The sequence below is a fragment of the Dermacentor silvarum genome, chromosome 5 (assembly GCF_013339745.2).
Source record: "Dermacentor silvarum isolate Dsil-2018 chromosome 5, BIME_Dsil_1.4, whole genome shotgun sequence".
NCBI lineage: Eukaryota > Metazoa > Arthropoda > Arachnida > Ixodida > Ixodidae > Dermacentor > Dermacentor silvarum.
Window position 1 is genome coordinate 72,526,488 of NC_051158.1, and position 14,083 is coordinate 72,540,570.

Here is a 14,083-nt window from a genome sequence, read left to right on the forward strand (position 1 = left end):
GAGTGATACAACCGAAGTCGTTAGAGACAACAGAAGTTTTAGTGAGGAAAGAAATGTTCAAAGAAAGACAGGCAAAATGCTAGACTGCTATAGATGTAGTAAAACCCGACTGGTACAAGCAGGCTGGTTACTATTTGTCGCCGCCTCGTTTCAAGGGAACACCAATCCAAATCATAATTACCATCACTGGTAAAGAGTTCCAAAAACCATGTACGTGAGCCTGCTAATTCTTATGTTTTGCCTCTGTGGTGCTGTCTGACACTTTAACATTAGAAACCCTGCAATTCTTGCCACAAACTGGAATTGAACCGGGTCCATTCAGTGTTCAAGCTTGCCCTGTGAAAGACCGCTTTCTTCTCATAAAGACATTTTGCCAGTAGTCTGATAAAATAATGCAAAAAAATATTCAGAGCTGATAAACAGGCAAAACATGACAAGAAGGACGCTTAAAGACAGCCTTGCAACAAGTCTGGAACTTTGCTTTCATGTGTATAATTGCAACTTATGATCTTTATTCTTGTTTTTCTTGAAATGTAAATTTGTTCATTTTTGTGCCACCATCATCGATAAACGTTTACTCAATGAAAAAAAATTTTTTTTTCAACTTTCCAAGCTGTTTTTTTACGTTTCAAGTCACGCAATGAACTAGAATGATTCAATTCCACTCATAATATTTCATATTTATGGCCAGTTTTCTCCCAATATAGGCTTGCGAAAAGGAAGCTATCCTGTGTGTTTTTAGGTTTTGATAGATAAGTCCCCAAACATGCGACACATATTTTAAAAATTCTATTTCATTGCAAAGCTCAAAGGTAGCCCTACATAAACTCTAATGCATTATAGGATAGAGCAATTCGTTTCAATGGTACAATTGCTCGCATGAGGGGGCAAACTTGGAACTTTTTAAAGAAACACAATGAATTAAAAAATTATGAATTATTTGTTTCGAACCTTTAAACTCATAAATAACATTAAAACAATCTTCCTAACAAGGGGCAGCAATACAGTAATTTTATTCCTTCAAATAAATTTTTTTGTCTGCAAAGTGTCGTTATAACGTAAAGGGCCCCTCACTAGGCCACATAGCAAATTTTGGTTAAACGCTGGAAGTTGTTACATGCCCTATTTAGGGAGCGTTCTACCGCAATAATTTTTCAAATTGGTTCATTATTAGCCGAGATAGAAATATTTTAGTGCCGCAAACCCATGATTTCAGAAGGCAAGAGTCACCGCCAACATAGACACTCTCTCCACTTGACCCCTTCTAGCCTCCACAATTGAAATTCCTTCCCTGCATTCTCTCATACCGGAGCTGGAGGATCGCGTGACATATACGACAAGGGCCCCGCCCCGCCTTTTTATTTTCTTTTTTACAGCGAAACTGTTAAGTGCTAGGTCCCCGAGGATCGTGTCCGCGTGTAGAAAAAAACTATCATCATCAGCATTGGCTCGAACGTCGTCGCCTTTTTGAGCGCACGGATCCTCCGCCTCGGCTGCTGACGCGCGTGCTTTCCCTCGCCCTTCTGGCTGCTCTACATGCGTCTATTGACAGGGCCACTGATAAATGGAAGGAAGGCGAAGAGGGCACAGTGCGGCAGCCTGATGGCGGGGGAGACATAGGCGGCTGCCACACATGACTGTGCATGTGTGTGCCCGCTCTCCGACTGCGGCACATGCATGCAGCCCTGCCGGCCTCGGCTGCCTGTGCCACAGGCTCTCTCCGGGCTCCCGCCTGTCTACGAAAAAAGTAGGTTAATGGAGGAGTGGGGTGTGAGGGGAGTTCACGTTAGCGTTGGTCGTATATACGGATCTTTGGGGGGGGGGGGTATTCTGTAAGAGTCCTTCTAGTGGACTGCCCACTTCGGCTGACCGATTGGCTCCAGCAGCACTGAGCGAAAAGGAGCCAGCCAGTCTCCTTCTCGCTCGTGCTGCTGGAGCCAATCGGGACTGCCGAACAAATACAAGGACGCGCCATATTACTTGTGTAAGAGCTCCCATTATTCATTTATGTAAGACACCTTCCTCTTACTTTCGAGGTCAAAAATCTGAAAGGGAAAAAAAGCTTTGAAAACATGGCAGTCAGTATCAGTACATGCTGTTGCGGAAAGTTTTAAAGTTGCTGGAATATTTAACATCATGGATAGCACCGAGGACGACCACCTTAGGTAGTGTGCCGATGAGAAAGTAGGCTCCGGTGATCACCGCGGCATCGAGTACAGCAGCAGGTCAACATTCACTTTAACCCTGCGAGTGCTAGCTAGGCAGTGAGGCAGAGTGAGTGAGAAAAAAAACAAAAAAACACTGTCTTGTTCAAAGCATGAGCATAGAAAAAAAGATGACCTCTTCAGATGTTTCCTAAAGTTTTGCAAAATAGTGAAGGGCTAGGTATTTTTGTTTTTGGCTTCTTTGTCTTTGGTCTGTTGTACACGCACAGTTCTGTTAAGTGATTGGCTTTTGATACCTATTAATTCTGTAAAAGCTAACTTTTATCCCATCTTCCCAGTGATCACTTACTTCAAGCAGATGTAGCAGCTTGGTGCTGGCAACCATGGACAATGTCTTGAGATATGGTGAAACTGCATGACAGAAAAAAAAAGGAAGAAAAATTTGAGGCATAACGACATGCAGCACCTATAGCGTCAAAGCTCCTTCCGTGGTCTTTTTAAAGTTTTGTTGTTAAGAGGAACCTTTAGCTCAGTAGCTCTTCTCTGAATACACAGTCACGGAGAAACTGTTTTGCTTGGCATCTACTGCACTGAATTGGAATAGGCTTATTGTATTTTAGAGAACAGTTAAAATAACCGACTGTAGGGGACAAAGCTTTTATTCTACCACCAATTTTAACAAGAACTGTTGAAGATAATAACATGATCATAACACTTAAGCATCAAGCTTACAACTCTAACAGGGAAATTAAAATAAAAGATATCACAATTCTGTAAGCGGCCCCAACCAAGACACCTAAGGTGGGAGAACATCGAGGTTGTTATACACTGCTCTGAAATCTACCACTAAGTTGTGGGTAGGAGTTCTGCAAATAACTCATAAGAATTGTAACAATTTCACTATACATTTAAATTCATATACAGTCAAACCTCGATATAACGAAGTTGTACTTGCCGCAAAAAGCTTGTTATATCAAGGTTTTCTTAATTCAATAGAACTAAGATAAAGGAAATGAAGATAGTTCGTTACACCACGAATGTCGTTAAATCGAGGTCCGTTATATCAAGGTTTGACTGTATCACGTTTGTCTGCTTTAGTTGCTCTAAAAGATGTAGTTTACCTGCAACACCCATTTTTTGATCCACAGTTATGGGATTGCTAAAATTCATGCTTCAATTTTTCACTTACTAATTCTTGGTTATAACTTCTAAAGATTAAGAGGCCCTAAATCGAAATTGTACTTCCAGTAGTCAGTAGAATTATATTCTGCTTTCCGTCTGAAATTTAGTAAATTTTACTTCATTTGGTACAGCAGTTGTCTAATGAGAACATTTCTGCGCATTATACGTACAGTTCAACCTCGACATAACAAACCTGGATATAACAAATCATCGCATATAATGCAGTAAGGCTAAAATTTTTCACATCATCATCATAGTGTAACGAATATATGCTTATAACAAATATAAGATATGATATAACAAAGGAATTTTTGTGTAAGATGCGACTTCCTTATAACGAGATTCGACTGTATCCAAATGGGGAAATCACGAGTTAGCCCAGAGCTGAAGAGAGGCCTCCCCTTAAGGTGATGCTGATGCCCCTTTATACTAAATGTACTAACTGGCCCTTACCATTTACAATGATTGTGAGAAGGCAGTCAAACAGGGGTTGCAGCCGCTGGTGACCAGTGGTGATTATCTTGTGGAACACCTGCAACCAAGAACTATGGTGACTACTCCACGTATACAGTCAACGGCAAAATTTTACAGGCCACTGGATCCGAAAAAAATCTGAATATCTTTGCAGCCTCGAGACACAACCTGGTATTTGCATATCCAGCCTGCACTAGTACTTGCGAACAACATGGTGCTGTAAGGTTTTACTGGCTACAGTTACAAACAGCTCAGATATTCACTGTTTTCTTAGATTCCATGGTCTGTAAACTTTTGCAGCTGACTGTACGCAACACGTGCAGGTGTGGAGATTCTAACAATTGCCAATCGGTATGAGCTCATCAGTATGAGCTCATCATTGTCACACTAATTTATGTCTACTACAGGATGGAGGCCTGCTGCCAGTGATCTCTAATACCACTGTCTTGGGCCATCTGACCCCGTTGTATGACTGCAATTTCCTAATTTTATCACACCACTTAATTCTTTGCCGTGCTCTACTCCACTTCCTTTCCTTCGGCGCCTCTAAATGACCACCTTTGTACCTCTAAAAGACCACCGGCTATCTGCTCATTGCATTACGTGGCCTGCCCAGCCCCCTGTTTTTTTTCCCTCCTAATGTAAACTGGAATATCAGCTAAACCATTTTCTCTCTAATCCACACTGTTGACTTCGTGCCTCTTGATGCTACACCTATTATTTTTCTCAATTAGCATAGTTGTGAGCCTTAGTATTCATGGCTTGAGAAATTCCGCAAGGTGAAGTTCTGCAATCTTGAGCCTGATGTCGGAGAGAAAGGTGAAAAGGCTGAATTGCGTACGATGATGAGCAGGTCGGCATGGGTGCCCGTGAAAATTGGAATGTCCATGGGGACGCTGGCACAGTATGGCTTATTGAGCCGCACACCAAAGTTACGCTCTCCACTCAGCAGCAGCAGGATGAACACCCCAATGTGTACCAGGCCGACACGGGCTGCACAGAGAAGAGAGGGGCAGGCATCAATTACGGCTAAACCTCGGTATAACGAACTTCAATATGAACTTCAATATAACGAAATCCTCAATTTAACGAAGTCTTTTACTTTTCATAACCTCGAGTCCATAGAACACCATGTATTTTTAGCCTCCACGTAGCAAACTGTGTTTATCCGTAAAATAAAAATGGTAAAATAAAAGACAGTAAAATAGACCACTTACTACAATGTTCCCATGCCGCATTATTGGCTATAACAACTAAATCTGGCTACTGGGTGTCTGCATCGAAAAGAAAAGGAACACGAAATCTAGGAAAAGAATAACAATGTGAGCTGGTATGCCTTAGTCGCCTTTTCCAGTCTCCCTTCCACCCCTATGATGTTGGCGAGAGGGTGGAAAGGAGAGAGAGGGGTGCGACAAAGGCATGGTGTGGGGTGGGCAGCATAAAAAGGGTGTGACAAAGCCACTGGGGATATATATATTTATTTTTTCAAGACAATGCGACAATGTCCTGCTGTGCTGGCCATGTGTGTGGCACAAAGGCAGGTGTGACATTCTTTTTTTTTTTTAAGGCAATGTGACAAAGATGTGCCATGTGGAGGGGGAGGGAGGGATTTTTCGAGAATTTAGATTTTTTTTTTTTTCCGGAAAGCACATGTGTCCCTTAGCCAGATTTATCTGTTATAACCGATAACATGGTGTGGGAGAATTGTAGTAAGCAGTTTATTTCACTGTAGAACACATACAAAAGTTGACGGTGCACTGACTGCTCATTGTTACATCTCGTATATTTTTAAAACCGGTACCATTATAACGTGGGTTTGACTGTATATGCCCAATGGGGCACACAACTTTAACACGTTCACTGCGACGTAGGTCACGAGTGGGTCACAACAGCTATTCCTAATCTGCGGCTGCACAGGGCTTTCCTGCAGTGCGCAAGCGACATCCCTGCTGGAAATTAACGGAGAGGAGAAGTTCTTGTTGCTTCTGACATGGCACACCGCGGAGCCATTTCTCTGACCTGGCGACTCACCACACAACGCACTAGAGAAATCTGACACGTGAACCCTCGGTGGGTCATCACGCACCGTTAATTGGGACTCCAAAAAGTGGCAATCCAATCAATGACCTTCTCATACTCAGGAGTAGAATGCCATGACCATTGGGCCACCGTGGCAGACAGGCAAGCATCATGTTACATGTGCATTGTTACAATGTGCATCATGCTACATGTGCATTACAGTACAGACACGAGGGCTCCTAATGCTCTAAGAATTCAATTTTCCCACTGAAAGCTTCCTCCTAACAGTCCAGCCGTGAAAACCACCTGTGCTATCTACAAATTAGTGTTGTGCAAGGCAGTTCGGATAGACTGACCTCTTAAATTCAATTCTGCACAGTTATAGCATGTACAATTCGGCAGCTGAAGTTAATTTTCCCAAAGTGCTTGTAAAATGTAAAAATCTTTTGCAACGACAAAGTTGTTAGGGTTACAAAGCTCTGGTGGTCCAATTTTACCAGTGATAACTGCCTCCCAACTGTCCAATCATGCAATCAGCACACACTTTCTGCAAAGTAGTGCTAAGCAAGATAGTAGATTGGTTTCTGAATTTCAGCTTTGCAAAGTTTTAGCATGTGTAAGTTGGTAGGCAGTCACTTAATCTCTGAAGTGTTTCTGGAATGTTGTAAAGCTTGTTATGCAGACCAAACCACACTTTCTACAAAGTTGTGTCAAGCATAGTATGGGATAGAACTAGCAGTAAATTTTCAGATTGCAACAATCTGAAGCCTTAGGCACAGCTAATAATCCCTAGCATTTAGCACATATAAACAAAAACTATGAAGTACTGGCAAACAGGTTGCTCGGTAAATCTCCACAGCATATCAAACACGATTAGGAAAATAACTGCCTTGAACATAAGCAAGCGAAAACAGTCAGAATCAACCCTCTTTCTTAGCAATACATTTTACAGCAGGTCTACAGGCCTACATTCTACAAAACTCTGGCTTCACTTAAAATTCAAAAAGAAGCTGCATTAGTGGTGTAAGTTGCCATTTTATGAGCATTTCAAAGACTTTTTCCCTGTGCGAAATAGAAATAATTGACGAAGACTCACTTTAGTTTAAAAGCAAACGCCACTCACATTGGTCAGCACGAGCGTCATTCAGGTGGTACAGTGTGGGCACCAAGATGTCCAGCACTTCTGAGCTCTTCAGCACGTAGAACAGAAACTTCTGTGTATGCAGAGAAGAATACAAATAAGAATAGGAAATGAATCCAGGAACAAAGCAAAGACAATGATTAGTATGCCAATGCACATTACTCGTCTAAGTCAGTTAGCACTCGGGCATTAAAAATGCATGAATAAAGACTAAATGGTGCAATGAAGTAAGGTATGCGACCGGGCTAGTTGGTCATGGTGCACTGAAGACAGAATATATATGAACCAACACATTCGTGAACATTATGCTTTCCTTGGCTTGTGTTGCCTCCCTTTTGTATGCATTCAATGTCTAACTTACATTTCAACTTCCGTTTCTCTTAACAGCGGCTCAAGAAAGGTTAGCTACAATTTCTGAGATTACAGTGGGCACCCGTTAACATGAAGCATAGTGTTGTGTCTAGGCTTGTGTGAATATTTGAAAGTTTCAAATATTCAATTGAATATTATGCTCTTTAATTTTCGGTTCGGCTCAAATTTCAGTATTCGAAGCTTTTGAAGCATTCAAAATGAACGAATGTACATATTTTTCAGCATATATGCTTCGGAAAGAAAAAAAGTCCACGTGTATAATCCGTGAAAATAATTGCATGCAACGCCGAAATCTTTGTAAGAACAGTCTCCATTCACAGGTGCACTAATCGCCCACATTGTATCTTCGGCCAGCAGCTCTGTTACCAATTTCTTCGGCGACGCTAATGGTGGGGAACTTTGCCTTAAAGGTGGTTTCACGGCAGTGCCGGCCGCATTGCCATGAAACCACACCTCAAGTCTGAAATTCGTACATAACCAGCACCCCAATTTTAGTGTTAAACTGGAAAAAAAGTTTCGTGTGTGTTAACAATAAATCTTAAAACATAATCAGCAGCTTTGGTTTCAGTAAGCAAGTCGCATCACATAGCTCATGGCCAAGACAAGACAAAGATGAATTTGTTTCCAGTCGCTGATTTCCGCACCTGCTCGATTATTCAAACATAATATTCAAACATATTATTAAAAGATATTATTCACAGCAGCAGATGGCTTCCCGAGAGTTGTATGACCTATGTCAATCGATTTGTGTCAACGTGGTGTTAAGCCGTAACTACGGTGACTGACACCCAGCGAAAGAGCGCTGGTTTTAACATCTAAGGCAGGAGTGGTGGTGGACGACAAACTGTCGACAGAAGTTTGCCGCTCATCGGTGATCGGGCCCCAGATCACGCGCGCGGGCTAGATTGAGAACCACAAAAGCGGCAAGCGTGCCTAACAAGTTCGTATGTGAGCTTACAGAAGCTGAATTTATGCAACACAACATAAACGGCGGGTGTCGCGCAGTTAAGGTCGCACTTCACAGCATCGCTCATGAAAATATTGGAATAATGGCACTTTGACAATAAAATGACTCCAGAGATGAACCTGCTTTCTCTTTCTGCATGTAAAGGACCAACTTATTTTAGATATGTCAACATCTAGCATTTATGTCAAGGTTTTATACAAATGCCACAACTATTCTCACTATTCTATTCGAAATTATTCGACACTAATTACTATTTGCTTCAACGTCACTTCGAACCTTTAGGAGGCAGATCTTGCACTAAATGACAATTACATAACTCCTACATAATTCCTACCTTACTTTTGCACATATCACTTGCCCCTGCACATAACTGCAGCCACAATTGCGACCAGGTGACACGAAAAGAAAGGCGCATTACACAAGCTAGTACCTGCATACGACGACATTAAAGGGCTGCTAAAGCAAAAGATTACTCGAACTCTATTAGTGAATTACGCTATCACAATAACAAAAATGCCGCTATTATCGTGAGTTAATTCAGCGGTGTTAATGCGTTGTCCTACTTGTCATATAGCAAGTGTACAATTTCTGTAAATATTGGGTTTCATTTCAGTGGCATTTCTTTCTGTTTATTTTTACGACGTTTTCCCATGCAAACTGTCCCATGAAAGGAAACATTACATTATCCCATCACACTTGACTACCTTTGTTGTAGTTAGGTTATCACTTACGTTCCCTTGTTCCATATCTCTGTATTTCGGTCAGACTTTTCAGGTGTACATTATTTTAGTACAGTGTTCACTACAGTGGCCTGGACATGTATATGCCGTAAGTGGAAGAATTTTGTTCGGAGAATGTAGCTTACTGTTTTGCTGTTGATGCAAAGGTGCCAATATCAAGGGGACCTGCAGCCTTGTCAAGCTGTTCTTCTGATAGTGTTTTTTTTACTGGCCTCCTGCATTGTGCACATATTGGCATGTCCATTACCATTATTATTCTTTCTGTACAAAACGACCTGAGAGTGGCTGACTCTCCCGAGCCCCCTTCTCCCAATTCTCCCACCACCTCAGCTTGCCTTGTTGTAGTCGCACATCTTCCAAAAGAACACGAGGAGCTCCTGGTGGCAGGCGATGCGCTTGGCCGAGTGGGGCAGGTAGGTGCGCATCAGCGGGTTGTTCAGGAGCCGCGTGAAGCCCCGCAGCACAAAGGCAAAGTCCTCCTCGCGGTGGATGCGGGACAGGTAGTTGATGAACAGGTTCTCGCACCAGGCCTCGCCCTCTGGACCCTGTGCCAGCAGATGTAGCCCAGTAAACTGTTTGTGCATGCATCACTTGCACGTGCTGGCAATTAGCAACAGAAGAAACGTGACAACAGATCCACAGTGACAGGGCACAGAACAAGAAACACAGGGACAGACGAAGATTTTAATGTTTAGTCTATGTTTTTATGTTTATTTTTTTTCATTTTCTGATACTGCCACATATCGCCCATTCAATTCGTCCTGCACTTTGTGCACTAGTCCATGCCAGTTCCATGCATGTGTAAAACAAGACCAGACTTACTCTGTGCCATAAATGCACTACTTGGCCTACACGATACCCTCCTGTGCTTTGCATTACTCCCCAACTTACTTGGCTATATATTGTCATGTTGTAGTGACAGTGCAGAAACCAAGTGCTATCAAACGGTGAGTCAGGCATATAGCTTTTTACTGGCCAAGCAATATTATTTATACAATAATTTGTTTTGTTTTCCTTGCACACCTAGCTAAGATCTGACTTGCACAAACCCATGACATTCAAAATAATACGTTTCAGATGAGGGCGAGTACTCTACGCGTTCTGTCGTCTTTCTCCCATGTCTGTCCTTTTTTCACCCTCTTTGTATTCATCGTGAATCCTCAGTTCAGTGCTTTGCATTTGTTTGTACCTTTTAAGCAGGTCTGCATTGCTCAAGAGAGCTGCTTTACGAATATGTGCCAGCCTCCCCATCTCTGCACGCTTCTACAACTACCAGAACCCATTTCGTCTTACAACCTTGTTTAGAGCAAAATGCAGGCTTTTTATGATACGCACTGCACCATTGCTGCCGGCGCTGTTCTGCTGCTGGGGTGGCCTGAAGTCGTGGTCCAGGGTGACCACAAGCAGCTGAAGTGCCACCTCGACCAGGGGCTCCCGATGATCAGCAAAGAGCAGGTGGTTGAAGGGCAGGCCGTAGCCAACAGGATCGTAGCCACACACGATGTTCAGCAGCGATGTGAACAGCGGCAAGGCATGCCTGCAAGCCCATCCACAGCATTATCTTTGTTAGTAGAAAGCATTATCCTATCCTCCAATATGTCGAAAAAGTGTTTCATTAAACTCTGTGGTTTTATTTGCCAAAACCATGACCTGACGAGGCATGGTGCAGTAGGGGGCTCCCGATTCATTTTGACCCCCCGGGGTTCTCTAACTTGCACCTAAACCTATGTACATGAGCATTTTTGCATTCAATCCTCATCGAAATGTGGCTGCCACAGCCGGAATCGAACCCTCGACCTCAGCGGTGCAACGCCGTAGCCACTGGTCTACCGTGGCGAGTGTATCCAAGATGTGGATGTCCAGATTATCTCTATAAATATTTGCACTTCACCCTCATAAGTGTAGCTAATAAAATGGACAGAAAAAGGCCAAAAATTTACCAACACTAGTCAATATGCCTATGAACAAGCTTACAGATACAGTGGAATTGAATTGGTACGATTCTGCATAATACGCTTTCGGGATAATGCTTTTCTTTTTCTTGTCCCGGTAACACGATTTGGTTGGATAATACGTTGGATGCTACGATTTTCGGATGATAGGCTTTATTTTCCGGTTCCCATGAATATCGTACCAACGGGATTCCACTGTAGTGCATGTAGACGGCATATTTTGAAGCAAATGAAACCATCAGTGCTCTGCCGTCTTGTTCCAGAGTGCGCAGGTTCAGCAAGCTCCCTTAAAGAGTAATATGAAGTAATCCCTGAAGTTGGTTCACCTTATCAGATATTCGGCTAAACAAAAACACTATGAATCCACAAAAGAACAAATACATCCATAAACCGTTCAGTATGCAACGTACTGCGCATGTACTAAACAGGCGCACAACTGAATAACCAAATAGCCCGATAGAACAGCTAAACATAATAGCTTTGCACCCCTGGGTCACTCCAGCTCAAACGATAGAGTATTGCATCTACAGTTGGCCTAAAAAATTTATAAGATGCGAGTGTTGCGATAAAGCTGTATTTAATCTCAGTTTTTGCCTGCTGCAGCTAATAATTAACTTGTACATGTGATTCGAGAGTGCGATTCAAGTATTTTTATGAAGAAACACAGCATCACTGACTGTACAATACACAGATATTTAATCGCTCAGTAATTATGATGACTCACTGTAATATGCACAAAGAGTCATACTACTGCCTTGATCAGCTTTCAATGGAGTTTCCTGCATCTTGGCATAAAATTATGTAAACTTAACACATCGCCAGTCGATCATAATTCGTGACTGAAGTGGGTATAATTGAACAGCAGTGCATTGGTCACCTATGCTTAGTCCAGGCCACAGATCTGAAGTCGAGGCTGCATGCCCGGACCACTCAAATGTTTAAGTTCTTCCAAGGTCTCATGCTCTGTTAGCTTTTCTATAACAGGACTTCAAGGAAAGCGAGTTGGTTCATGTCTGATGTAATGATCGCCTAATCCTGTAAAGAAGACAACGACAGCGATACTTGTGCTGACACTCTTGTCATCTTGTGCCTTTCTGTGTGTGCTGAGAGCTGGTTCTGTTTTTTTTTTGTGTTCAAATCTCTTACACCTTAACCGCATTTCAAATTACTCTGTTTCACATTTCAGTCATAACAAAGTTATTCCACTTCTCGTTGCTACTGGAAATATCTGGACCTATTTAAAAAGAACTTTGGTAAGCACCTGTTGTCAGCTGATGTAAAGAAGTGAATCCACTTATTGGGCTGCTGGTGGGCCTCTGCACAGACATAGATGGCATCAAGCAGTTACTGACTGCAGTGTACACAAACAGTTACACATAAATTTTAGACTATAAATGTTACACATAAAGATTGTATTCTATATGTTCCACATAGAGTTTGCAATCAAAAAGTTTCACATAAGGTGTGCTACAAGTTCCCCCATGAAGCTTGCAATCAAGACGTTCCATTAAAAGCTTCAATTATAAATGTTTCACATAAAGGTTGTATCTAAATGCTCCACATAAAGCTTGAAATGCTTTACAAAAAGTTCACATTCTAAAAGTTCCACATTTTTTTTAGCACTTCAAGCAACAGGAAATGTTTACCACAATGAAAGCAAGTGACAACACAAGACGAGGAGCATGTAGGGAGACGTGAAAGAAAACATGACAAAAAATATCTTGTGACTCTTGGCATGTTCTTCCGTTACAGGTCTCATCACTGAAATTCTCACATGAAAATTACCATAAGATCTGAAGTAACAGCTAAAGGAATTACGCTGACATTGCAAAAATAATGAACACATCATTTTCACTGAAATTGATCACTATTTGTGAAGCTTTTTGCACCTCGTGGGATTTTCAAAGAACTTATTGGTTAGCAAATAGGATGATGATGGTGACGTCAACAAAACCAGGGCCAAGAAGGTGACACCATTTCTCACCCTGTGAGGTGAGGTACATGGTCTGTGAGAAGCAGGTGAGCAGCAACTTGAGCAGCTCGAGCCGGTTCTGATCGTGCTGGGGTATGCAGGGCGGTGAGTGGGCAAAGCCCACCCCAGATGCCCAGATGTACTCGCAGCTGTCCAGGGACCATGGCTCCTCAGGCCGATCCTGCGAGAAAAACCGGGGTTATTAGGGTGTCCAAATGAGCACATGCAAACGATGATGCAGAACTGTGGTGTGTCTGTTAACAGCAGCTGTTTTCTCGCTTGGCTTTCGAAACTTGCTTTTATGGATCGTTGCCTTGTCTTGTTTCTATGATTGCCTTGTTGCTATAGTAAGCTTAATCATACCTCAAAACCAGCTTGCGCTGTTGAGTGGCACCATTTCTTGGCACCAGCAACAACAGAAGCTGCTGACGGTGGCCCAGAAGTTCTGCTTTGGAGGTTTGTCATAAGCATATAGTGACATTCTTACGTGCGTTCTGGGTTTACGCCTCAGCAGGATGTGGGGCATCCAAGAGGAGTGAAGGAAAAAGACGACAGGCGGCTAGCTAGCCGAATCTCGATCGGCACTCAGCTGATCAAGGCTGTCGCGACTCACTCCACTTGGCTCATCAATAAACGCCCTTTGTTGGCGTAACAATATTATTTTTTCCAAACTGACTTTAAGCAATGTACAGTGGAATTTCGTTAATAAGTACCCAAGTCATAACTATGCACTAAAGAGCAGTACATACTAACCAGCAAGTAAAAATTTATGTGTCTTCACATGCATGGCCACGATTGAAGAAAGAAATGCGACGCTGCAGTAAAAGTTGCCTCAAATGTGCATTAATAGGATTGTTTTTTATAGCGATGAAAGAAGCTTCCAGCTTTAGCACATAATTGTTTGATAAAGTACAAAGCAGCATTATGAAACTTCAGTAGAGAGCACAAAGGAAGAGAGGAAAATGCGTTAGCTTGTTGAGCTTCCCTCGATGCGTGTGTGTGTCCGTACTACGATCCGAGCAAGAACCAGCACTGCTTCTTTGAAACATGGAATACCCGCTGCCGCGTGCTGCCAATTATCCTTCGATCTGCTTGCTGT

General features: G+C 42.5%; 1 protein-coding gene across 1 annotated transcript in view; it reads right to left on the bottom strand.

Annotated features, from left to right (window-relative positions):
- LOC119453490 (protein HID1) overlaps window positions 1–14,083 on the bottom strand; it is a 41,579-nt gene that overhangs the window by 15,305 nt on the left and 12,191 nt on the right. Inside the window, exons 6-13 of the mRNA XM_037715534.2 lie at window positions 12,997–13,165; window positions 12,274–12,328; window positions 10,396–10,597; window positions 9,396–9,605; window positions 6,964–7,054; window positions 4,663–4,814; window positions 3,801–3,879; window positions 2,515–2,576 (exon numbers count right to left, since the gene is read on the bottom strand). Coding sequence (XP_037571462.1) covers window positions 2,515–2,576; window positions 3,801–3,879; window positions 4,663–4,814; window positions 6,964–7,054; window positions 9,396–9,605; window positions 10,396–10,597; window positions 12,274–12,328; window positions 12,997–13,165 — 1,020 coding nt within the window. The remainder of the gene's footprint in view (window positions 1–2,514; window positions 2,577–3,800; window positions 3,880–4,662; window positions 4,815–6,963; window positions 7,055–9,395; window positions 9,606–10,395; window positions 10,598–12,273; window positions 12,329–12,996; window positions 13,166–14,083) is intronic.